General features: G+C 40.0%; 1 protein-coding gene across 17 annotated transcripts in view; it reads left to right on the top strand.

Annotated features, from left to right (window-relative positions):
• Positions 1 to 27,339, top strand: part of SPTLC3 (serine palmitoyltransferase long chain base subunit 3) — a 169,409-nt gene that overhangs the window by 73,860 nt on the left and 68,210 nt on the right. For 10 of the 17 annotated variants that reach the window (XM_066993428.1, XM_066993418.1, XM_066993429.1 and 7 more), the window contains 6 exons: positions 1,034 to 1,094; positions 2,358 to 2,587; positions 3,828 to 3,979; positions 4,432 to 4,507; positions 6,449 to 6,536; positions 8,811 to 8,976. In XM_066993428.1, coding sequence (XP_066849529.1) covers positions 8,860 to 8,976 — 117 coding nt within the window. In that variant the 5' untranslated portion in view covers positions 1,034 to 1,094; positions 2,358 to 2,587; positions 3,828 to 3,979; ... (1 more) ...; positions 6,449 to 6,536; positions 8,811 to 8,859. Of the gene's footprint in view, positions 1 to 1,033; positions 1,095 to 2,357; positions 2,588 to 3,827; positions 3,980 to 4,431; positions 4,508 to 5,295; positions 5,361 to 6,448; positions 6,537 to 7,785; positions 7,899 to 8,810; positions 8,977 to 27,339 lie in introns of all 17 variants that reach the window. The other 7 variants (XM_066993421.1, XM_066993419.1, XM_066993423.1 and 4 more) reach the window with 7 other exon arrangements.

Raw genomic sequence — 27,339 nt, 5'->3', positions numbered from 1 at the left:
ATTATTATATACTATTCAGCTTATGAACACTGGAAAAAGAAGAGAGAGATTATGGAAATAATGGTAATAACAGCAAAAGAGTAGAGGTCTTTATCCTAAGTTTTAATAGATCAAAACAGTTCAGGCAGATGTAGCACCCCAAGATTAATTGACCTCCAAAATTATCATAAGCTTCAGTTGGCTACCTGAATGCCTGATGTTTTTTCTACGCAAAACTTAGCCTGCAGTATTTAAATGATCAAGTTAGTGCAGACGTAGGCTATTTAAGGTGTGCATTGCTAATTATAAACTGAAAAACCGGGTGTACTTTATAAATTTTATCTAAACCCTGTCTTGAATAGTAGGTGTCATCATTAATGGTGCTGCATAGAAATTGAAAATTTGAAATGTATAGTTTCTTTATCAATTCAAGAATAACATCCGAAATGTTGTGCACATGCTAATACATGAAACTTAGGTCTGGTTATAATGAGCCTGTTTGTCATCTTTTACTGATCTATAATAAATCATTTATGGATTTATTAATCTCTTTTTTCACAAGTCCACTACATTAGTAGTTAGAAATTGAATATATCGGCCATGACTGGCAATTTATTTACACTGCTGTAACTCCACTGACATGTAGTGACTTAAGGAAATAATGTATTACTACAGTGCAAGAGAAGAATGAGATTTTTAACCCTAACTGAAGAAGGAATCACATCTGAGAGTAACAAGAAATATGCTGAATTTATCTAACAGCTATGCATTAAGTGGTAAAAGAAAAAAATGAGAGAAGCAGTACACCTAAGCAAAGATCTAGCCATCCAACAATCAGGTGATCTGACATCTGGACATATAAAGTGTCCTGCATAACTCACGTGCGTAAAACAGCTGGAATTATTTCATGTATCACCATTTTACCCCACTGTATACTAAGGTTTCAGCACATCTCCCTGTAGCAACTGGAATACTCAATGCAGTGTGGGTTTTACAGAATGCAATATTAAAATGAGAAATACTATGTATAACATGTTTACTTTGGGGTTTTTAGGTATGTCCACTGCAACTGGGGGTACTTGGGTCATCAGAGTGGTGGTCTGGCAATCCATGAGGTAATGTCTGCTTTGAATTAACTTAATTAGTACATACAACTAGTATAGTTCTGGTTGCACTGATATCAACAGCAAAAATCCCTGCTGCAGTCTATTCTGCTTTTCAATTAAAGGTAATTTTTAATGTTACATAAGCACCTGGAGGTGTGATTGAAGCTCCACTATGTTCCATATGTAAAATGGTCTGGAAAGCCTACAACAAATTTGAAATATAAGACGCAGAGCTGGTGGGAAGCCAAATTCAGAATATGTTCTGCGCCAGGGGTATGCAAAGAGCATAAACAGAGCATCTGTTCTAGTCAGCAATGTTTGAGCTTCCCTTTGAAAACAAGTACTTTCGTGTAGGTGTGAAAAACTTTTCCTCCTTTCTCCTCAAAGTGCACAATTGCTAGAAATGTATCTTCATTTAAATTATTAGCACTTCATCCCTTTCAAAAGCAGTTTTTGAAAAATTCTTCAGCTTCATTGGCCCTTATCTTCTGTTTCTGAGATAAGAAGGGTCATTTGGTTTTAAAATGTTTTCTGATCCCTTCATGAACCTGGGTAGTGTAATCAAGCTGTTAAACTGAATTCATCCTTGTCTTCATAGGAGTTATAGTCTTAAAGAAAAGTTTTTGAAAGCTTATGAAACTGCCAGTTTGTATGGTCTAACAAGCGTTCACACACGGTGCCTAGTTCTCCACATTGTTTCAATGGGTGTATTGGTTTATAACTGTGTACTGTAGATTTCCAGCTCTGATCAGTTCAGTAACTTTACTCACATCAAAGGAAACCTTTGATTCCCAATAAATACTTGTATGTATCACTGCTTTGCTGCCAGCCTGCAATCATAACTGGAAATCTCTTCCCTTACTTATCCTCATGCAAACATTTTTTATTATGAACATCTAGTAAGAATTCTCAGAATTTTCTGTGGCTACTCTGCTGTGGTTTTTTTTTCTGAAGATTTTGTGGGCAAGCAGGATGGATGAAGGCCAAAACCTCTTTGTGCCTTACTGAAAGCTTATCCACAAAAATCTGTTGAAAGGAAGAGAAGATAGAAATAATAGATTGTGATAATAAAACAGTACAGATGAAGTTCAGATAGTGTAAAAGATCAAGTCCCTGCCTGCTCCATGCTGTTTCCCAAGAGCTTCCCTTGAGCCATCCAGCAAAGAACTGGAGAGGATTAATGAGGTGTGTCTAATTATAAAGGTGATACCTGTTCTGGACTGCCCAGAGCTGAGTTTTGGGAGTTTACAGATATTTTTTTTTTCCTTTTAGAGACAAGGAATCAGATGGGAGGGAAAGTATATGAAAGAGTAGTTCAGCTGGAAGAGACCCTAAAGATCATCTAGTCCAGATAAAGAGGAGGAAGAAAATGTTGACTGCTTGAAAAAAATCAGGAATCTCCTATTTCCTTTGTGAAAGTCCTTTCTACATGAACCTGTGTGCATGTGACTTCCCACAGAACTGTTATTGTGCCACTTCTCGATCTATGAGCCTGAAAGCAGGTTAGTAACAGTCCACCTCTGCAATAAAAACCAACATATCTTTCTGGGCTATCACTGTACTAAATAACAACAATTTTTTTAAGGGCCCATTTGGGCAAAAAGAAAAGAAAGTCAATTAAAACCTTTTCCTTCCCAGCCTCCTTTGCCAGAGTTGAAAAATGAAAGTTGCAGGGTTGTAGAAAGCCCATGAATGAAATTCACAGTTGCAGCATAGGGAATGAAATTGAATATTCAGTCTTTGGTACAGCCTTCAAGTTTGTGGATCTCTCCATAAGGACTATAAGTTTCCACAATACACTTTCTTTTCTTAGGTACATATATCCATGATCCCTAAGAGGTTCTTGCACCCTAGTAGCTCACAGGTGAGAGTGAAATTGCTAAAAATGTCTCTTAGGGAAAACCAGTGCTGCTCAGAAGCCTGGAGTCACATTTCCAGCTATGAAGTAACACTTCCCTATCCATTAACCCTTAGAGAGGCCTCCACTCCCCTAAGGATTTAGCTGCAGTCTGAGGTGAGAAGGACAGACCTCTGCCCCCAGAATGGCAACCTCCGTGTCCCTTAGAACAGGAGCAATGTTGAGGAACCTGTCAAGACTTGATATGTACATGGAGGGCAAAAGTTAAATAAAGACGTTTACATAAACAGGAAAAAAGGTTCTTCCATCCACACAGTAGTCATTTATTTGTATATGCTGACAGGATAAAGCTGCTAAACCACTGTTTTTGCTTCAGCCAGGGAATTTTTTATAACATACCTTTTGTTTTTTGGCTTCCCAGCCCTTAGTCATGCTTCCACTGGCCTTTTGGACAGGCCTGGAACATCCTCATCTCCTCTCAGTCTTGAGCTCGGCTCAGCCTGACTTCAGATCCTGACTCCCAGCCAGGGATAGCTCAGCTTTCACAGCTGGACATGGCTTCGTGCACCAGTGCCCACACCGCTGGCTGTGCTTTTCCTGTCAGAGCATAAGCATTTTGTGGTGAATTCACAGAAATTTATTTTTTAAGTGATGCAGGACTACCTTGTTTGTAGGAGCTTCCTGCTCTGGAGATCTCACAACCTGTCTTCTGGAATTTCATATAAACCAGCTAAGCTGTAAAACATGCAATTTTTTTCCCTGTGGTTGATCTTCCCAAGCAGCCTCCCACTTAGGTAGTCTATGCTACTCCAACCCACCCTTGCCTTTTGCCTCTGCCTAATTTTTCAAGCTGCCATTAACAATTCCTTCTGAATTGCATGCAGAGAGTATGTCCCAGCCCTCTCAGATGCCTTGGGAGAGGATCTCTTAAAGCTGGTGGAGCTGCATCATCTCTGCAGGACTCGGGAAGACGGCAGCCCTGCAGCTGATCCAGCCCAGCCTGCATACAGCTGGCCTCCAGGTTGAGCAAGGCCAGGTGGGAGCATTGCCGTAGCAGAGCCCTGCCTGTTGTACCATGTCCTCTCTGTTGCACTGCTGGTTGGGTGCATCTGCCTGTGCCATGGGTCTTTGTTCTAAGATGCTCTAAGATTATTTCCTGACCAAATTTTGTGTATCCTTCAGGGGGCAGTTGTGCAAGGGCACTTGAGCAGATCCATCGGCAGTTGTGTGCAGTTTTACACCCAGGTATAGGGTAACATTTCTACCCTTTCCCACAGATGTGTTGGCTAGACAAGGTTTAAAGCAGCAGACATGGATTAGGGGTTCTTCCATGTAAAAGTTTTGGAAGTTTAGCCTATACCCAGTGCTGGGGAAGTATGGATGAATCTGTAAAGACACCCAAGAAGATGACTGACAAGCAGATACATGATACTTGCAATTGCTTATTTTGCTTTGTTGCTATAATTCCCCTCTGTCCATTTACTTCAGCCTCACTGATCACTACATGAGGATTTTATGATCATGTCTGAGGCAGGACATATCTCAGATATCCACGTCTCCACAGGTACCAAACATACTGGGATCCTAATCAGAGAATAAGTCTTCGGTGGTACTCAGAATTAATAATATGGACTTCTGTTGTAAGAGAAGTGATCAGGAGAGCAGGAGGACTTTTTAGCTCCGTTCTCCACCACTGGAGCATGCTCTGCTGCTAATTTAATTATTACAAAAACTATGACATTTAACAAATTGAATTGGGTGTTCCAGTTTTTTTCAGTCCCTATTTGACATTGGTATCTGCCCTGCACAAATAAGCATAAAGCTAGCAGGTGCCTCTGCATAGATCCTTACTGCTTCTTGTGGCATGTAAATTTGCACCTGTCATGAACTGAAATGATGAGGATCTTGCAGATAGATTGCAAAACCATTTCACAACTATATCATAACTAACTGTTCTCTGGGATAAACAGGAATCCTGTGGAAATCGTTCTGGATTAAGACATTACAGTTTTCTAGGGATCAGCTCTCACACTTTTCTTGCAACACTGTACTTTTGTAATGGTAGATAATCCAGTAGCGCTATTACAGCTTGGGACCCTGTGGCCGCTCTCATGACACACAATGGTTGGTCTGAGCCAAAACTCTATAAGAAGGTTGAATATTTGTGTCCCCATTTCTTGAATGTATCAGCAGAGGTCAACCGTCTTACCCATCCTGTGTAACAACGGTAGTGCACGACAGAAACATTTTCCTACAGAACTGAGAGACTGCTTAGACAGAGCCCTGCCCTGTCATTTCTCTCCTCTTTTCCCTTAAACCTTGGCTAATTAACTGTATCTATCTTACTTTCAGTACCATGCTCCTCTGCAATTTATCTCCAAGCATTTTGCAAAGGCTTTTTATCCTCATTTCAAGAGGTGGGTCAGCCAAAACCCAGTGGCATACTGTAATAATGACAAAGCAAGGAGTAATACGTAGACCCTGGGAAATGACTGGTGGCTTTCCTACAGATTTATTGTGATTGTAGCCACATCTTATAAACTTTACTAACATCTCTCTGGAACATGGTGTGTGGTCTGCTAATAACCTTAGGAATTCTCCACCTTCTTGCCAGTGTACAAAGATCAACTTTGTTCCTTCTGACTAGTACCCAAGCTACTGAAGTGAAGCACATGTATGATCTTAATAGGATTGGGGTCCCCTGCTGTTAAAATACACACAGTTCTTTTACAGTCAGCGTAATAAGTTTTTCCTCCCATTCTCCAGAATGGTAAAAAGAGAAAGTGTATTGCTGTTTGTGGTTTTGGTGTTGTACAGCCCACAATTATTGGGTCTGTCCTCCAGTGCCCATGCAGGGTAGGCCCTCATGTATTTAAATAATTGATTTTTATGCAGCTAATAGGTAGCATGATAGATATGGATGTAAAAGCCTGAATAACAGATGGCTTTGAGTAAGAGGGGGCTCTAAAGGGTACAATTCAACATTTTTTTCTCCAGGAGCAATACCACATCCTGTTTACAGATTATCTGTATTTATCTGGCCAGACACAGATGCTATAAATCATTTGCTCCAAATGGAGTTAGGGCAGGAATTTTACTCATCCCCTACTGGTGTTTGTTTTGTGAGCTTTGGCTTTTAGAGTATGGTTAAAAGAAAACCAAAAGGACAGATGTTCTCTGGGGTTTTTAAAACTGCACATTTAAATTTGCATTTAAATGTAATCCCCTCTTTTTAGTGCTGCCTGTTTGTGATCTTAAATGTGTTAGGCATATTGAAAACTAAAGTTAATATAGCATATTAATTATTTTATTCCTATAAAGGCAATGTTATTTCATGGGCCTTGAAGCAGATAACAAGTATAGGCTGTGACAGTCTGGGACTAGAGAGAGAATTTGCATCATCTGAACTGTTATCTAATCAGGGATTCCCCTCACCCACAAACCTGAATGAAAAAAATGTAATGCATACATGAGATGTTAATTATATTACTTTGTGCCCTGGAAGGTACTCAGTCTCTTGGGAAGTGTACCTGGCAGAGGTGTTAGCTGAGTCACTGGAAGCTGCTGAGGGGAAGAACCACTGGTTCACTGTGGTAAGTTTTCTTGTTTTACCTTTACCACAATGCAGTCGAGATGATCAGTAAATGACTGAACAAATGGAATGTTTTGCCATGAAAGACAAAAAAGGAAATAATAATTTCCGGAAGAATGCTTCTTGGTGGGCATGTGTTGCCAGGTGCAGAGAGCATTCTCCTACATCACCTTGTTTGATTTATCAGGGTCTCATAAGTGATAGATATGCAGGAAAGTGTTACTTTGACTGTTCATTCCACCTACTTCTGCATTGTCCTCATCTCAGTCTTTTCCTTGCAAACTCCTGGACAGTAATTATGACTAGCAATTGATCTTATCACTACATATTCACAATTTATAACTGAGTTATGATCACAGATACCTTACTGAAGCCTACAAAAGATTGATTCATACAGAAATGAGGCATTCTTGCCTAGGAAAAACGCCAAAAAGAACAAAAACTAGGAAATCTGAGTTCTGGTGCTGAATCTGGTGTAACTGTGAAGTTACATAGCTATGAAAATACATCAGTGTTTTACTCTTGCTGTGTTGGTTTTAGTCAGATAGGGAGATGTTGCTTTGGGGTTGTTGGTTGGTTTTTTTTTGTTGTTGTTTTTTTTTGTGTTGTTGTTTTGTTTTTGTTGTTGTTTTGTTTTTTTTTTTTGACCAAAACTGATACTGCCTTATTAATTTGAATATGTAGGTAAAAGGTTTCTTTCCAAGGATATCAAAATCAAACCTAATTCGGGATGGATTTCTTCTTTGGTTGTTCTACTACAAAGTGTATTATGGAGTTTTTCTACAGATCTTAATGGAAGTCTCTGCAAAAAACCAAGTGCTATGAAATGAAGCAAAATGCAGAAGGAAAAACACACATATATTTCTTTTAAATACAGTTCATTTCAGGTCTCCCTTGTGTTTGTAAACTTTTGGTCCCTACCTATTGAAGGCACCCCAATTTGCAAATCACTTCAAAAGAGAAAATACATTTTAGCAATTCAGTAGGTGGCTAAGAAGTTTTCAAAATCAATGTAATGTGTTTTTCTTATGTATTTTCACAGTGGCTCATTTAACATTTAATCTCCTTCATTCCATATATTCCAGTTGTAGGCTGCATTTTCTGTATATTGCTTACTTTTCATTGGCAAGATGAAATCATTATTTTTTCTAATTAAAATACTCAAAGACTTTTACTTTCCCAGCCTTTCATCCTTACTGCTTTCCAAAATGGATATTATAATACAGCTTTCCTTTAATCTGTCTCCACAGTAATTTTAATTATTTGGGGAAGAAGAAATTCTGTCACATGTGGCCAAGAACGTATATACTATTATGTTTTTCTACTAAAATCTAAAACACAAGTGTTCTGTCCAGCAAAGAAGGTATATATGCAAGTATTTCCATAATCAATGAACTCTACTCTTAAAAGCAAACATATATATTCTGCTTAGTAGCTTCACATTTGATTAAAGCCTAGCTGGTTTATACCCCATTAATCAACTTTATAAAAGCCCATTTCTCATTGATTGGAATACCATGCAATTTAACCCATTACTAGCCAAAGTGAGTTTTAAAGGGACAGTTCACTCTGGTGAGCACCTGTGTGCATGTGTCAGTAGGATGGGGCCAAATATATACTTTCTGGTTATAGGTAAATATTTCATTCATTTTAATACTAGAATGCTTTCCATTTCCTTGGGGGGGGGGGGGGGGTAATGTTGCATCTATCACTGCCTATATAAAAAGATTTTAAAAAATGAAAAAAAAATGTTCTGTTATACTCAGCAAAATCCTTTCTTCAGCCAGTATACTCTTCATAAAATGAAGCATGTAATTTTAAAGATTACTTTATTTAAGTTTTCAAAACATTTTGTTATTCTACTCTAAATAGAGTAACATAGCTCCACATGGAATGTAATCGAGAGAAAAAAAAATGTAATGCTCCTCCCTGGGAGGTATTTAAGAGGTAATATATCTTTAAATGTCTCCGCCTCTGAATCCACCCACTTCTTGATAGCTGCAGCAGTCTTGTTGACTCATAAAAGCTGTGTTCATACAATAGCCAGCAATGAGCAGTATTTTTCAGAGATTTTAAGAGCACACCTCCTGCTATGTATTTCGCATTCTAGTTTGCTGGGGCTGAAGGTGTATGAAAGAAACAGTTTTAAGTTTCTTAGATATTGCAAAAGATAGTTCCTCCTCTCATCCTGGAAAATCCTGACAGACCAGTTGGATACCTTTCAGGCCTTAACTAAGAAGTTTATCTGCTCATCCCACTGTCTTTTTTACTGTAGAAAGACCTGAGACAACCTTAAGAACTGAGAATCTGACTAATTTAAACAGATGGCTAATCCCAGTGCTGTCTGCAATGGACATCTACATCATCATCATCATCAGAAACAGAATAACCTCTTAAAAAGTGGAGTCTGTAAGAAAAATGGAATTACCAAAGGAATGAAGGTAAGGTTTAATTGTTTACCACAATTGTCTCAATATTGAAAACAAATAGTTGAAACATGGCTTATTAAGCTAGTTTTGTGAAGGTCTTAGTCTTCGTTGAACAGGTGGTATGGCATTGGCTTGTGTGTTAAGTTTTATAATCTCAGAATGTGCTGCTGCATTGTTTTCTGTCATCCTAAACTGCAGTAAGAGTTGTGGATGCTCACGAACATACTGTTTGTGGACTAACTAGGCTCTAGTTCACATCAAGCACAGCAAACTCATGCACCCTGAAAGACAGTAGTTTCCTTTTAAAGCTTAACCGATGGTGGAGTTGACTCTGCAATGTATGAATCACTGGTGGAAAGCTGTTTTATCAACCTAAAGTGTGTGTGGAGTGATTTTCAATGTATGATTTATTGCTGTACAAATATAACAACAACAAAAAAAATGTAGGCAGGAGAAGCTGTCTTTTCCTGATGTTTACATTACTGCAAGGTTGTCTTGATACCTACTTTACTGATGCCTGCTTTCCAGCCTTGAACAGCTTAAAATCCACATCAGTTTACTTACCATTTTCTCGAGCTGTTCTCTGTCAAACCAACACTTCTCATTTATGTGAACGTTTTGTAAAGTAGTTGGAGTGCAGCATGCCAAAGAACAAACCACAAAACCAAAGGTGTTCTTTTGCCAGAAGAGATGAAGTCTTAAATGTTTGTCTGCAATACCTGTTCTACTTGGGAATGTACCGTCTGTCTTAAAGTGTCCTAATTCTGGATCTTAGTGTGGCCATTAGTAGAACCTCTTGTAGTGACTAGGAGAAGTCTGGCTTTATAGCATGGTGCCATGGTGAGAGGGGGATGGAGAAGTTGCTTCAGGAGCCTGAGCTCCCATCTGACTGTCTCTTTGGAGCCTGTTGAAAGCTTTAGACAAGTGTGGCAAGGGTTCCACTGCTTTACAAGTAAACTGCTATCTTAAATCTTTTTTAAATGGAGCTGTCATGCACCTAGCACTCTAATGAAGGCACGCCCAGTGTCAAGCTTAATGATTGTCTGGCTTTAGGTGTCTCCCTTGGTATGGGTGTTTCCTGATCGCTGGCTTGCGTAGGATGAGGAGAGCACAAAAGCTTGTGCAATGATCGAAAAGGCCTTTCTTGGGATTTGCTTCCAGAAACCTAATTTAGCATCCTTTAATATATTACATATATTTCCTCATCATTTTATATATTAACTATTTGCCACTATGATATCTGAAATCTTTGCTTTCGGTTTGAATAGCAAATTTCACGAACTAAGCCTTGCCACTTGTTTGTTGCTAACTTGTTACAAATGAGCAGTTTTTAAGCGGTAAGCTCCCAGGAGGGTATTAATTAGAATTTCCTCCTGAATCAGAAAGATATGGCCAGAGAAGTGAAGTAGAATATTACTAAAGGTAAGCAAAAGGGTAGCAAAGGCTGGGCTGAAAGGGATGGTAAAGAAATGAAGGAAGTGTTAGTAGAGATAGCTACTGGATTAGTGAAGTGCTATGAGCACCATATGGTTGGAGGAGAAGGGGAGAGAAGCACTGCACCACTGGTAAATACTTTTTGTGGCTGAGGAAGAGTTGAGGAAGTGAAGCCTTAGAAAGTTCAGGAGGCTTATCAAAGGCAGATTTGGTAAATCCGGGTCTGGCACTGTGTTATGAATTACATGCCATTTCCCCTGTCTTCCTGCTTCAAATGCAGGTTGAGAAAGAAGGAAACAATAACAGACAAGAGCTCTGTATGAAACAGGAATCTCATTCCCGGTAGGAATCTCCCCATTCCTGTCTGGTCTGTTTCCCCACCCCAGCTGCCTCACCCTGTTCAGTACGTACGCTTTATCCTATTTTGCAGGAATAGATATTGTTCCTTTCTACCTGGTCTGTTTACGTGGCTTACTGCTGTAGGTGTGCAACATCACCCAGTCTTATACTCACAACAGCTTGCTGAGGTGTGCTCCCCACTTTTACAGATGGGATCTGAGGAGCAAGGAAAATGGCAGCTGGGTGCACAAGGAAGCTTGTGCAGGAACCAGACACAAGTTCATCATGATTCCAGTCATCCTCCTTTTCTCCTCTTTTGTCCTTTCTCCATATTGCCCTGATTTCCCTAATATTGTGCCATGTGCTCACACGCATGTGTATGTTTATGGTCTCTTCAGCAGATTGATTCATAATTAAGCACCTTACATAGGAGAGGAAATAGTGCTAGGATGTTCAGGATGTGGCTGATGATACTGCTTCTAGCACCTGAGACTTGTGGCAGTTCTGAGGTCTTGAGCTTTGTTACAGCTGTGTTACTTGCAAGGAGAAGATAAAGATGTTCTGGTTTGAGAGAGAAAGCTGATGTTGCTGAGGCTGCAGTAAGGGCACAGCACGGTGAAGGCTTGTAAGCCAGGAATATGTAGCAATATCTGCACACAACTGGCTGACTGGAACATCAGGCTTTGCAAAAATCAGCTCCATAAACCTCTTTTCTAAGGAGCCCACAGGAAGCACTGCCTTTGAAAACACTGGCTTGGGAAAAACGTATTTTGCATCTTTATGATGTAAGAACGTTTGCGCGTGTATGTGCGTGACAAGAGAGAGAGGAACGATTCTAATAAAGCAAAGCCTCCTGTTTTCTGAACTAAGGATTTTGTTTAACGGGTTGGGGAGGGTAATTAGGGATGATCAAATGCAGGGGAGCAGGAAGGGATGCTCTCTTCACTTCTAGCTGTCTGTGGCATACCAAGGGCAGAAAAGGAGGTAGCTAAGTAATAAAGAAGCAGTGAAGCATCCAGCCAGAAGAGATGCTGTTGCTTCTGGCAAAGAGATATGCTACTTTGGTGGAGAGGGACTGTTCATTCGAATAGCTTCTGTGATTATTTGAAGTCTGACTCTCTTGGTTCTAGTTGATAGCATTCATTGGAAGCTGGGCCACAGTTAGACCCTAGCTTTGGGAGGTGGATCGTGGGCCATCTCTTCCATTTAATTACTGTTTGTAACATAGGCATATGCTTCATATTCTTCCAGAACTTGAAACCTGGACTGATCTTCATGTAAGGCACACTTCAATAGTTAACCTATTTTGTTATCTAACTGTAGTAGGCAGAAGGTATTTTCCTAGCTGTGGTTTCTTTTGCTATGTATTGCCGCTGGCTGGGTATCAGCTGTAGGGGGCATTGTATTTTAAAGCAATAGGTGTTTTTCCAATGGGAACAATATTCTTTCCTACGGTAAACATTCAACAATTTTATTTCTTTGATGGATCATTTCATTGGATGCCTTAGAAAGCCTCCAAGACAATATCAATCTATTCATGAATTCTTTCTTTCTTTTCTATGCTATAATGGCAGTAGCTTGGAAGATACTTGCAGTGAACAGACTACAGCGTTTTCCAGGACTTCCAAACTCTTTTCTGATAAAGAAAAGAACATGGAATGATACCAGATCCAGTAACCTCTGTCTTGCTTTTTTGATAGCCAGAAGACATGATGGACTCTGGCATCTGGGGTCCTAAAATTCAGAAGCTGATTGTATTTGCCTTCTGTCTTCCAACATCTGGTCCTCCTCCTCTCCTTTCTACTCTGCTATTGATTCAATACTTCAGCAGCCAACCTCCGTCCCTTCCATGCTTTTTCCTCCCCTGCTTTTCTTCCTCTCTTTTCTGCACAACAGCGTCACTCTCAAATGAAGATTTTAAAGAAAACATTGTTTAAAAAAAAAAAAGGTCATGAAAAGGATATGCCATGCAGCTGTTCTCACTGTATTCATTTTCTTGTGTGTTGTAAATGCCGCCTCAAATTGCTTTGTGCTGTGTCTTCTCACATATATAGCATTTACTTCATGTGCTTTTGCAGTAATTAGTGTAACTGGGGCATTCTGGATGCAAGCTCAATATAAACGTTAATGAGTCCTGTGGGGAAAAAAATAAGCTAATTCCTGCAATTAGGGTGATGCGATAAGGCTTGTTAATAAGAGAAGAGAACGGAGGGAGGGCTTAAGGCTGATCAGACTACAGTTTTTCCAAGTTTGTAACCTCATCTGTGCAACTGTAATGATCATAACATTTTTTTTCCTCTAAAATATCTTTTGTTGTTGTTGCTTTGTATCAAAACAAAGTGAAAACTGACATCGTTGGCCCCAGCCTGGTTCATCTCCAATACCTAAGCCTTTTGGACCTGTTCCATTATGCATGTTTCAGTGGAAAGTGGAATCCCTATATGAGTTTTATAGCTGTAGTGACAGCAGGAAAGTATTAAGAGTTGGTTTCCAGTCTGCATTCCCTACCAATTACTTTACCTGTTGCTTCAGCTGCACCATAGACATGATCTCCTCATCCTCAGTTCCTGCCTTCTTCTCTCCTCGGTTTCGGGCCCCAGAAATTTGCTGCTTTGTACCAGCACTCTTAGCTATTAATCACAGGTCTCAGATCCACACCCTTGTTTCTGTCATTCGCCCTGCTATGTGATGAGCTCAATGCATTGGAAGCAGGAAATGTCGAAGGCTACCTTCAGCAAACTGAGATGTGACTAGAGTGTGGGCACATGTAACAGTCAAGGAGTCTTGTAGCAATGCTTAAAGTATGTTGCATGAGATTTTACATAGAAGACTGGAGATTGTTTGCATAGTACAAGTAAGTTTCCAGTAAGACTGTAGTCACTCTCCTGTTAATGGCTGGAAATCTCTAAATTCAAGTAATTAATTTTTGGTGGTGATTGGGAATAGCAAGCATGGATTTACCAAAGGTAAATGATGTTTGACTGACTGTCTTCTAAGATGAAGTGACTAGCCAAAACAGCATGTAAAGATTTGCTTTGGATTGACAGGCCTAGCAAACAGAAAAGCAGATGATAATTCAGTGGGACAAAGGAACTCAAGAAAGATGTCAGGTGTTTCAGGACAACCTCCTAGCACAAGAACAGTTTATCCCTGTACTCGTGAAAACAAGTAAAACATCAGGAGACTGGCTTAGTTAACCAGGTAACCCATGATTGACCTCCAGTGCAGCCAGGCAGTATAATAAGACATGGAAGCAGGAATGGGCTACAAAAAAAGTATGTAGGGGTGGTGTTAGGAAATCCAAAGCCCACCTAGAGTTGACACTTACAAAGGATATCAAGGGGAGCAAGAAGAGCTTTTACTGCTACATTACTAGTAAATGAATTTACATGGAAAATAAGGCTAGTTTCTGAATGGTGTGGGTGACTTAGTGATGGCAGGCACAGGTAAAGCTGAGGTACTTCATGCTGGTTTTGCCTCAGTTTTCACTAATAAATTGTCCTCTGTTGCCTCAAACCACCAGATTGGAGGAGGAGAGGAACTACCAGTAGTGGAAAAAGTTTGAGTCATGGATCTCTTGAGAAATCTCAAACCATGTAAGTGCATGGGACCAGAAGGGGTGCATCCAAGTATGCTGGCTGATGTCATTGTGAGATCTCACCCTATCCATGACCTTTCAAAGATGGTATCAAAGAAGATCCCTAATAACTTTAGACAGGCAAATGTTCCACCTGTCTTCAAGATGTAGATAACTTCTAGCAAAGATCATTTCTGAAAGCATAAAGGTGGTGGTGATTCAGAATAGGAAGCATGGATTTGCCAAAGGTAAATGATGTTTGACTGATTGTCTTCTATGATGAAGTGACTACATCTGTGAATGAGAGCAGAGTGATGGGTGTGATCTACCTTGTCTTTAGCAATGCAGTCCTTGTATGCTAGTTGGGACATTACGGTCCTGGTGGGTAGAGTAGTGTATGGGTTAATAACTGACTGGATCATTGGACTCCAAGGGTAGTGGTTAGTGGTGCATGATTTGCTGGGAGGCTGCTTACAAGCGGAGTTCACAGGGGTCTGTCCTGGGATTTTTCCTGTTTAATAATTGTATCAACAAAATGGAGAAAGGAAACAGAATGCCTGCTCTCCAGCTTTGGAGACAACATCAGACAATATGCTCAAGAACAGGGCCACCATTTAGAGAGATCTAGACAGGCTGGAGGAATGCATCAGCAGAAGCATCATGTAAGTCAACAAGCACAAATGCAAAGCTGCAATACATTGGTACAGGCTGGGGACTGACTGACTTGGGAGCAGTTTTGCCAAGAAAGAGTCTGTGAGTCTTGGCAGACAGCCCACTACATATGAGACAGCAGTGCAGCCTGGCAGGGAGGAAGACTGTCGGTATCCTGGGCTATATTAAAAGAAGCGTGGCCAGTGTATCGATCCACTTTTACCTGGTGCTTTTTAGATGACAGTCTAGGATGCTGCATCCAGCTTTGGGTCCACCGATACAAGAAGTTGGAGTGATTCCAGTGGAGAGCCACCAAATATGGTCAGGGGGCTGGAGCACCTGCATGATGAGGAGAAGCTGTGGGACCTTGGTAAGTTAGGCTATTTACTGAGGTGCACAGAAGGAGAACAAGAGACAGTGGTCATTAAAACAGGAGAGATTCCATATATGGAGAAAGGAAAAATTCAGGATGCAGATAACAGCACTGAGACAGGTTGCTCTGGGACTTGCAGCATGGAGGCTTTCCAGACCCACCTGGGCAAAACCCTGATCACCCTGCCAGGAATTTGGTGTTGACCTGCCTTTGAACAGGAGGTTTGGACCACAGACCTGCTGACCCATCCAGTCCAAGTGGGTCTGTGATCCTGTAGTATAAGGAGGCAGCATTTCTCTGGTGACACTATAGTGACGGACAGGATGATGATGATGATAAAGGAGCCCAGTGGGGCTCCTGCAGGTAATTAATTACCTGGTAAGATAGTTATATATATTAGTCGTATGTGCCATTCAGGCTTCCACATTCTGGAAAATCACTCTTCAGTGTCAAATGTCAGAGGGGCTGCCAGTATTAAAAAACAACAAGGAAATCTCATTTAGTTTCACTAGTCCTATGCACAAAGCTAGTGGAATTTGTCTCCATCTTTTAACATTTTTGATCAAATGGAGGTTTATCAGAGGGTGAAGATGCAGCCAGCTTTGGTAATGATTTCAGAAGAACAGCCAAAGGCTCAACCCTCCTGCAGAATTTCAAGTCCTTCCTTCAAAGAATGAATACATTGAACTTGCTCAGTAAAAATATAGTGTGCAATTTTTAGTTGAACTGAAACAAAATGTGGGTGTGTTTTGTTTGTTTGCTGGGCTTCCTCAATCCTTATTTCTTTAACCAAGCTTTAAAAAATAAATCTGAGGCAGACACTTGGTTTGCAACACATCATCCAGAAGGGCTAAAATCTGGGAAATCACTTGCAACCATTACTGTGTATGTACCTAAACTGCAGGGTCTGTGAGTGCTTCCAAGTTCCTGAGTTCTGCTTTGACACTGGTGTGAACAGGAGACCAGAACTCCAAAAGGTGCCACAGCACATGCTGATGCTTCTCTGAACAGTGACTATGTGCCCTGTTACTTTCATACTGCATAAAAAAAAAAAAAAAAAGCATTATTGCTATCTCCTAGACGGCTGTGATACACTCATTCCAAAAAGCACTGCTGTGCATTCTGTGCTTTTTTGCTGTATTCTCCTGGAGCTCCTTTCTCACTAACTATGTTTTAAACTCCCAGACCAGGATTATGTTTTCTCCATGGGTAAAAGACCGCGTTTTTTCACAGCAGCTTATTATTGCTCAGTAGAGGTAACTAGTAAAAAGAAAGCCATGAAGTGGCTAGTCCCGTTGCCTACATACTGATGTCCCTCCAGCATGAGAATTAATTACCTTTGCAAGTTGTAAGTAGCAGTCTAGCTTTCAGAAACAAGCAAGGTAATACACATTTTCTACCCGCTGTGTCGGTGAGGGATGTAGCTGGCTGCATTCCATTGCAGGAGCAAGTTCATGAATATAATGGGCAGAATGATAAGGTAATGGTTGCTTAGGGACTGTTCTAGGTTTCTGTAAAACCTGACTTTAGCCAGAATAATGGTTAACATCATGTTGTTTCTCACAGCTTGCTGTTTGCAAGCGTGCAGTGGTGATTCAAATCCTGTTTTATGGTGTACTAGGCACTATAAAGAGCCCTTAATTTATCACGATACGCGGGTCTGTTTCTGCTGCCAACAGAATTATGAACTCTCTCAAGGATTATTATTTTTTAATTTCTTTTTGAAGAAAATTAACATTTGTTGTGGCTAAGACTGTGGCACAGAGCAGCAAAACAGGAAATTAAATTTCCTTACACTGACCATTGGCTCAGCCAGAGAATTCCTGCCATTCCTGGCAGCTAACTTTTTCACAGAAAACACTTTTTGAAAGCAACCAAGCCAGAAGTTTTGTGAGGCTATTGTCTGAGAGAGCTGTCGTTGTGGGATGGATGTTGAGTTGGGAAGAAAAACAAAGCGTAAGGAGCAGAGCAGGCAGGAATAAACAGTTTTCTGTGCCAGACCAAAGAGTACCAAGGGGGTTTCACACTTTGGGATACATTAATTCAGCCAAATAGCTAGAGCAGCAAGATACCTTTGGTATGAAACTGTGAGGTGAGCAGCTGAATTCCCAGGGCAGAAACCATCTATGTACACCCATGTTTTCAGCACCAAGGTAATTCCTAACCTGTTCTGGCCAGGTGACTTTCTCCCTCCCCTGCTCCTAGAAAGGGGTCCAACACGAATTTGAGAGTGACCCGTGTCTGCCTTCAGTCTGAGGCAGAAGATGCTCCTGCTGCAACTGATCTGAGACTGAAAGCTTTTTGAATTCTTGGGAGATCATCCAGTGTAGATGTAACACAGCAAAGCTTTGTCTGTTCTAATCATCTCGGTCTTTTTGGAAATCATTCAGCTCTATCCTTTCTTTTGCTCGTTCAGCCAAGCACAGTGTTTGGCATCAGCTATGTTATTTCCCCCTCTTCCATAAAAATCTATTTCCACCCCGCTCAGGCTACCAAGAATTGAGGATTTATTGACTGAGCAACAGGAATATGGAAAGGGATATCTGCGGTGAGAAGCTAAGACCTGCAGCCATTTCAGCTGACATCACGCTGCACCCTGCTTCCTCCAGGAACTTCCATTTGAGTTGCTGCTTTCTTGTCGCTGCTGCTGATTCATGTGGTCTGAAGGGCTGCCATACAGCCCTCTCTGTGACTCATGTGTAGCTATCCGAGACTTCAGCCTGGCCGATCTTCGCAAGCTGTTGGCCTGCGCTTGGAATCACAGCGGCCATTTGTACGCTCCTGAGTTTCTCGGGGTGTTCTGTGAGAGTGACTCAGTCTGTCTCCATCTTCAAGCTTCTGTCTCTTCCTTGTGCCTCCACAAAACTTACTGTTTTTCTTTTGAAGGGAATGTTCCTCCCTTTGTTTGGCCCCTTTAGGTTACCTTGAAGAAGTGCAAAGGCAGCTACAATCAGGATGTTGTACACACTGCTGTGGGGAAGATCCGTGAAGATCACCCAAACCACTGCCTAGAGAGGGCAGAACACAAGTGTTTCCACCTGGTCCTCAGCAGCTGTGAGTCAGTGACTGTAGCGATTTGATACAGGAACCACGGAGGCCAGGGAATATAACTTGAGAAATAAAGTAAAGACTGTCAGTGATTGTCAGCTCTTACCTCGTCAGCTGCTCCCAGAAAGAATCACAGCCCTGTGATCTGATCAGACGTATCTCCTGCTCAGGCCACATGCTGATCAGCCTCACTGCTAGCGCTTCAGGTGCTTCACAGAAACCAACACCAAGCAATGAAACAGTTCACAGGCGTAATTCAACATGAATGAGATTTTGTTGAAGACATTTCATGGTCCAAGAGAATGTTTGAAAAATAAGTGTGTTTTGTCAGTTCTTTAAGATTTTGTATTCACATAAATGCAAATATTTGAGCTTTTGAACATCTGTCAATCTCTTTACACCAGGCATGCTCAAAAGGATCATTTTATTTGGCCCAAAACTTTTTGACTGCATGTCTGTTGATGTCATATCTTCTTTATATAAGGCATTACTCTCCTGTGTTGTCACTGTACCATTTTTCCTTGCATCATTGTTTTATATAAACAGCTTTTTGGTTTGCATATGTGGGTGGTGAAATTGTATGGGAGGTTCTAGCAGGGAGTGTTAATACCCAAGGGGGAAGTCTTGTTGCTTTTTGTTGTTCTGTTTTAATCACAAAGGAAACAAAACTGTGATTTGATGCAATCGTCACCCCTCTTCCTCTCTTCTAATCGTAGTTATCTCTCACCTATGAGCTATCATCCTTGGTTGCTTTTCACTTGCTTTAGCTTATGTCAGAACCGATAGTGAGGTTTTTATGAGCCTTTAAGTATTGAATTGGTGCATCTGTAAGTGAATATGTCAGGAGCATTACAAAGTAGGTTCTGGTTGGTGTGTGTGTGTTACAGCCCAGTGTAATCTCAGGTTGAGAAATGTAAAATTACTTTATCAAATAATGTATGAAGAATGCCACATGGGTGGAATTGTTTATTAGTCATTTTTGGCTTTGAATACATTTCGTAACAGCGTCTCTTTAAGTTGACCTCAGAACCTTTGAGTCTGGTATCTGATTCCTATTCATAAGCAAGCAGGAATAATTAAAGATTCCAAAACAAAAACAAACATTTGCCACAATCAGCAACTTTTAAAGGAAAAAGTTAATGTTTTGTTCATTTGTTTCATTCTGTGACAATTATACTGTTAATATATGCTAAGCCTAATTGTTCTTAAAATCTACATTTGTTCTCAAGAGATAGAAAGCCTTTTAATTCTGTCATCCGACTTAATTTTGAGATGTATACAAATTGAACTGGTATGTTGATATGCGTAGTATGAAACATTGGATATCTTGTGTGTATTAGTAAGATTTGGCAAAAATAATTATGAGCTAGTTTTCTGTCTTGAGACAGAATACATGCACTTTGGGAACTGAGCATCTTTAACTCAAGATGAAACTGAATTTTAATAAACCTTTTGTACTAGAGAAGTATGAGTTGCTGCATTCCTTGAAAAGGAATTAATTGGCCTTCTCATGTGTTGTATTCACTAGCTAAAGAATGAAAATTCTGCAAAAAGATAAGTCTTTAACCTGAAATATACCATACCAAGAAGGCCTGCAATGAGGCTGCCGTCTTTTTGTTTGTTTTGTGAGCATGGATGGGTGAGCTGGCAAGCCCCAAAGTCTTGGCTTCTGGGCAGTGGTGCTCAGTGTGGAAACCTAGCAGAGGACTTGTTTTTTCAGCAAAAAGTGATGTCTACAAGATCCTTCTGTTTTCCTTTATTACAAAGTATTCCCAAGCATGCAGGTTCACCTGTCTGTTTCTAGCAAGCTTTTCTTTGTACTTCATTGGTGTCTTGGCTCTTCCTAAATTTCTCTTCTGATGAGAAATTTATTCTTTTTACTGACTTACTGTGTAAGGGAAGTCCTGCCATCACCTTTTTGATTTCAGAAGGAAATTACCATGACTTTTTCATTAAAGATACATCTTTAGAGACTATGCAAGAGTGAAAGTCACCGGACTCTTTGCCAGTAATGAACAAGACCACATAACCAAGAATGACGGATCAAAAATGGAACTCTGTCAACTTACATCCCCCCCGCACACACTCCCAACCCAAAGTATTGATTAACCAATGTATTTGAAAATGTTGACATGGACTTCTCTGCTGTTAGGACAACACAATTAAATCAAGCAAAGGAAGGTAAAAACTACCTTTACTTACCTATAGGTGGAAAATATTCTAAAGCTGGCCTAGAAAAGGTACTATTAGTAGTTTTTTATATCTGATGTTCAGTATAACTGGAGACCTGTTGAGAACTTCTCATGCGCATGGGCTGAGAACTATGTTTTTATGAAGCCGAGGTGAAGCATATATTTTTATTTAATTATTTTATTATTATTAGCAGAAACTCTGGCTTTTTGGGCTGTTACAGTATGTACCTGATGAGAAACATAGTGCTGCAATCCTCTAATTATGTTGCAGAAATGTTAATGTTTACAGGAAGCAATTTAATTCAACAACAGGCTATTCAGAGTCTTAAAACATAGGCATGCTTATTTTTATTCCCTGCTGAGAGCTTTATAGGTGTCAAAAACGTGTGTGTTTGGGGATATTGTATGAGAGGGGAAAAAACTACATAGTTTGTATAATGCTATTTATGAAACTGTGCTGAAAGTTAATAATCTTAGTTCATTTTGACCTGGTTTTCTGTAGAAACAGGGCATATGTAGCAGTAGTAGCTGTCTGTCAACTCCTTAATAACTTGTGAACCTGTTAGCCATTTTCAGCAGGATTTGACAAAGCATTGCCATCCACTCTTTCCTTAAAGTGGGCAGCTGGGCACAGGAAAAAAAGCTCTGCATATTCCTTGTTTAAAGTGGAGCTGCTGTGTGAACTCATTTTTCCTGTACCCTTTCTAGTAGAAAGGAGATTTGATCTATGTCCCAAATAAGAAGGAAGTTTCCATCGGTGTGTTTCTTAATTTGATAGCAAAATCAGTCTATGTGACACATGCACAGAAACCCAGAATTCATTATTCCCCAAGTTCACAGAGCTCTGTTTACTTCTGCTCTAGCTTATTTCTGTGTGGCATGTATCTTATTGCATTTCTGTGGATTTTTTTTTTTGGACTGTAAACTTTCTGAGATAAGGACTCTATTTTCTGTTCTCTTCCTGTAAAATACTTGGTACACATAGGAGTAGTATCTATTAAGTGCCATTTCATTCAGAGGGGATTTTCATCAGCCTTCCCACGTTTTGCAAATGTCAGTAGCCTATCATCAATACTGTGTAAAGCAGTTGAGCTATCTCCTTCTCTAGTTGCTGCAGTTAAGCCAGGATAGAAAAGTGGACTTTGGTCTCATTTCTCACAGGATATTTCTCCTCTACCAGTCTATCTACAGGTGGAACTTCAGTTTAAATTAAATGTACTAAATCACAATTATTGATTTGCAGTAATTCAATTCTCATTCAGTCATGCATCAGTTCTTCATCTTTAGAGGAGACTGGGTCCAAAGGTAAGCATATTCAAAGTCATTGTTGTCATCTAACTGGCGCTTACCCAGTCGCAAAGGGCGCATGATTTCAGTTCATCCCGTGCTGATCATGTATTGCACCTACTCAGCAATGGCATTCTAGTGGAGATGTATTTTGAGACATCAGCATAAAGACAGAAATGTAATGGATACAGAACTCTCATCCTGTGACAGGTAGTTTTTGTAAGATTGGGCAGAAGTTTGGTAGTTAGGCATTTTGGAGAGCTTTGACTACTTCCCTGAGATTTAGGGGATCATAATTAGAAGATTTTTCAGAGCTACTCATACAATAACTTGATAGTGTGGAAAGCCTGTCAGAGAACTTTTAACCAGATGCAAGAAAGGCTTCTCCTTAGAAACATAGTCTGGAAGACTGTCAGAATAGGGTTTAAGCATTCCTTAGTTTGCTTGTTGTTTTGGGTGATGATTTGTTGGGGAGGGTAAGCAAAATATCTCAGCACTCTGACACTTCTCAGTATGTAACCACCATGGCTGACTGACAGTAATTTGTCTGCAGACTTTGCTGTTTCCCACTTACTCCTATCCTCCCTTCCTCCAGCTTTTCCATCTTCCTGACTTATGGCTAACATTTCCAGGCTACATTTAGTCACTGTTGCATTTGTGGCTGTGCTACGTGTCCATTTTTGCCATTTGAATGAAAAAAAAAATATGTATATTAATATTTCCTCAAGACTCACTCAGGGTTTGCAATGCAATGTTTCCACAAAGGTATGGCAGATGGGCATGTATCATGTTTTGGCAACTGTATTTGCCAACCATACTTTCTTGGAATAGGAAACATTTACCTATCAGATGATGATGATGATAGTCAGCGTTACAACTCTGATGATAACTCTTCTGGCACAATTTCCTGAAACTTGTAGTAGAAGTAAATAAGCCAGTAATACTTTCTATGCTATTGGACAAGGCTTTTTTCTTACCTTGATAGAACTGCTAGCTTCTTGTTTCTCTGTTAGCCCCATTCAGCCATGGTTAAAACAAGCAATCACGCCCATGTTTTGTCCATTTACACATTCTGGCAGATCATTGCAAATTAGAACAAGAATTTGTGATTTTTGGCCCATATCATTCAGCATGTAAGATGTAGCAGAGCTCATAAACAACATTATTTAAATATAACTGAATGGGTAAGAACATTGCCAGGGCTTTGAAGTATTCTGTATTTTGAAAATATAGTTAAATCTCTCTCAAAAAAAAATTAAAAATTCAAATGACATACATACACAAGACATTGGAAGAGAAGGATATCCCTAAAGCTGCCAGAAGTAGTTTTTACACGCTGGTCACTTCTGGAATAGGAAAATTCATTATTGAGCTGCATGACGTCTAATTTATCTAACATTAGTCAGTTCACATATTCAGATTACTGATCAGCTACATATAAAGCTGTGTATGTCATAAACCAGGCAGGTTAGAATTTTAAATAAATTGGTTTAGGTCCCACTTTCACATCTGTTATGAGAAAAGTGTGCTTGGGAGAAAGACATACCTACCTGGTACAACTTCTAAGTATTCAAGAAGCAATGTTACGGGCAAGGAATCACACGAGGATAAAACATGAACTTTTGTAACTTCTTCTAACTTTCAAGTCAAGTTCAGTAAAATCTGTATTAGTCAATGCAAGGGACAGGTGACAAGTGGCCAGGCAGGGTGGAAATTGGGGGGTGAGATAAAGCACTGGTTGAACTGGAGAGTCAGGCTTGTTCGGTTGTCCTGAGGAGTGAGCTGTGTTCAGCAGTGCGGTAGTGCTCGGATGGAGTGAGGTGGAGCTGCCCGAGGCAGCAAAATGCACTGTGAGAACTAGGTCAGGGGTGTGCCGAGATCCTGGGGTGCCGGCGTAGCCAGAGGCTAGAGAGGGAAAGCCAAGAGGAGGTGAAAGGTGGATGGGTTGAGCCTGTGGCAGGTGATCTCAGCCAGGATGAAGGCAAGGAACAGAGGGGAAGGAATGGTGCAATGACAGGAAGATGTAGGTCAGTGAGCAGCTGCAGTCTTAACGAGAGGAGGTGATTTTTTTTCTCCTTTTTGCAAATAGCAAAGTAGCAGTATTACTGAGTAGGATTCATGGGGATGGCTACCAAAACATAAATCATTTGACAGCCATCATATTACTAACGTGTAGTTCTCTGGAAGGAAATACTTCAGTGTTGACTGAATATTTTTATCAGAGCACCAGTTATAACAAAAGCAGTCATGCTTGCTGTGGCTGGCACAGCCAGCTTTTTACCATATTCCTATTAGGAGAGTTCTAGGATGACCTTTTTGTGACTGTTTGCAACACCTTTGTTCTGTTCTCTTTGTCTGGGTTAGCAAGCATACCACAATCCTCTTTTGCATAAATTCTTCAAGAATATACTTACATTTTACAATTTTGTTTCCAAATCCAAAGTTGAGCCATAGTATTTCTGAGCAAATGTGTTCACCTCTGCAGGATGTTTCTTAAAAGACCAAAAACAGATTTGAGGGCTGCACAGACAGGGGATGGTGGAGGGTACTGGGATGGATCTTATGAGATGAGGATAGAGTTGCAGGTTTTTGTGTAGAAAAGCAAGCCTTCCATGTTCCTTGACTGAGGTGTGAAACACGGGAGAAAGTCAGCAACACTGAGCTCTTGTTCACTACAGAGACTGAGGGACATGGATGGAATTTCAAAATAATTCAGTTCTGCTTTGCAAACTAAGTGGCCAGATTTTTGGAATGACTCCTACTGAAAATCTTTTGAAATTCTGTGGTCAGTGATCCTTTATCCTGGCAGTGCCAGAATGTTCATGTCAAATATTTTCCATTCTTTGCATGAATTTACCCTTTCCAAGTTTGTGTTCTGTTCTAATGCAAATAATCTGCACCTGAGCCAGGGTACTTTAAATATTTGATACTTTCATTCAGTCAAGAAAAATGTAATAATTTGAACCTGAAGCATAACTATATTTTTATTTTCTGTACCTTCCTGTATATCTTCACTTACCACTGCAGTATTTCACAACTGTTTTCAGTTGTCTAGGCATGGTGTAGGACACAATCATACTACTCAGCTGACCTCATAAGCAATTTTGGCATATGGTGGACAGGTCTAGCCCAGCCTACTTTTAGGGCTATGTGTCTGTGGTAGAGTGACGATTTTGGAAACTCTTCCATTTTTGAGTGTTTTTTTTTTCTTTCCATAAGAGCTTCTTGTCTATTAACTAACAAATAACAGAGCATATTGGATCTTACCCCATGCTTTGGGTTATAAGGATTCTGTGAGAATGAAGCAGCAATGCATTTGGTGAAAGTAAACTACCTGAGGACAGAATTTATGTACATGCTTTGTTTTAGAGTATTTGAAATGAAGTCTTGTCATCTCTCTGCATGCTAGAATGGACATAACTTTGTTGGTACCATTCAGGATCCCTTAGGGAAGCCAATGCCTTTTACTGTACTTCCTATAATCATGATTTCTATATCATTTCCACACAACAGACCCAATGGATGTGGCTATACTGAACATCTCCTTACATGCAAATGGTAAAAAAGAAAAAAAGAAAAAGAAAAAAAAAACTTTCTCATTTATTTCTCTTTTAACTTGACTTTAACCTGGAAACCTTACTACACATGGGGGATTAGGCTGTAGCACTGGATAGGGATATAAACTGCCATCTCTTTCTATGTGAACATGAGCAAGACTTGAGACAGGCCACTGCGCTTACTGAGCTGAGCCTGATTACAAAGCCCCCCTGCATGTCGCAGAGGCAAGACCTTCAAGAACTGCAGAAATGGCCTGCTGCCTCAACTGACTTAATACAAGATAAGGAGTATGGCTTGGCAACAGAAGACGTTACATATGATCTCCTGCCAACATGGAGTACTGCTGGTTAAAGCGAGGAATAGGAAACATCAGGTTCTCCCATAATTCCAGCACTAATATAAAAAGGTAACTCAGGCTACTTACATCGTTTACCCTTTGCAGCTTGCAGTTCTGTTTTTCTGGAGGAAAGATTTGCCCTTTTTAGAAGTTTCTCTAGGGTTTTGTGCCCCTGCCCCTAGCTGTTTCGTGAGTACTGAGCTGTGCCTTCTTTGGAGCTCACCAAAAGGTTAGTTCCCTAGGCATATTTCCCCACTGGTAGACCCTGGATTCTGCCTTGTAAGTCCTTGCTGTTGGGCAGTTCTACCTGAGTTTTGTTCTAAAAGCTTCAACATTCCTGCAACTGAGCAGAATGGGGAGAGAGGGAACACACAACATAAAGGTACTGCAAATGGTGTTTTATTACATGTTATCTTTCAGCAACTGGTATGCTTTAAGAGATTAGCTTTGATTCATGGAAGAAAAAAAAAAAAAAAGACAACCATACTATCTGGTATGAATTGTTCCCCAGAAGTGGGACTATATTCTTGAATTATGATGGTTATTCTACATGTCCCTCTTTTCATTCTTGATTTTGTATCTACTGATCTTTTACACAGACTGAAGTTACTCCATTAGTCTGTAAGTGAGATGTCAGGCACATAAAAATTCTTAATTTAGCTTAGGACAATTAATTTCCTAAGTGAGAGCGAGGCTGGGGTACAGAGCTTTTTTACCCCATGGAACAGGAAGCAATATAAAAGGAGAAGCAGTTATCAGAGTATGTTAGTATTGTTTCAGAACTCACTATAAAGCATTGTGTCTGATACATCCAAATACTTAGAAGAGCATCTCCTTAGATTTTGTGAGGAGGTTATGTGTGAGACCTCAGATAATTATTTTTTTTCCCCACTGTAACTGAGCTTTATTAATTCTGTCTCTTGGGACGTGATATTGAGATTGTACTACTTTGCACATGTGGACATGAATCAAAAGTAAATGATATTTTTCTCTGTTAGATGGTAGGATGAAAGTATGAAGTTCACCCTGACACAGGTGGTACTGGATGAACTCAAGCCAGAACAAATGGTACACCTCTCTCCACTACAGCTGAAACACCTGCTTTTTTGTCATTGTCTTATCTGCCTCGTTGCACAAATACATTTGTCGCAGCCACTACAGGAGGGTATGGCCTTAATCTTATGTTCAGGTTTGCAATTTTTTTTGCAGTAAAAATTTTGTTTTTCACTACAGTACAAATTTTGTTACAAATCTTGTAAATATGAAACACATATTGTCTTTTATAGGATTTATAACCAATTTATGCAAAATCTTGACATCTCTTTAAAAAGTAATTTACTTGTTTATATAACATAGTCCGGATGAAGGAGTTACTCAGTTTGTAGCTGATTTTTATCTCCTCATGAGTTCCAGTGTTGGTGTTACTTTTAAGGGGACATTTTAGAAATCTAAGTTTTTAAACTAAGGGGAAAAAAGACACTGACTTTAGATACAGCATGCGGGAAGATGGTTTTGGAATGCTACATCAAAGCATAGTAGCTTTTGTTAAAGTCTTAGATTTCTGCAGATCATGTTCAGC

The sequence above is a fragment of the Anser cygnoides genome, chromosome 3 (assembly GCF_040182565.1).
Source record: "Anser cygnoides isolate HZ-2024a breed goose chromosome 3, Taihu_goose_T2T_genome, whole genome shotgun sequence".
NCBI lineage: Eukaryota > Metazoa > Chordata > Aves > Anseriformes > Anatidae > Anser > Anser cygnoides.
The sequence above is the reverse complement of the archived record's forward strand: the minus strand, read 5'-3'. Positions and strand labels throughout refer to the sequence as shown.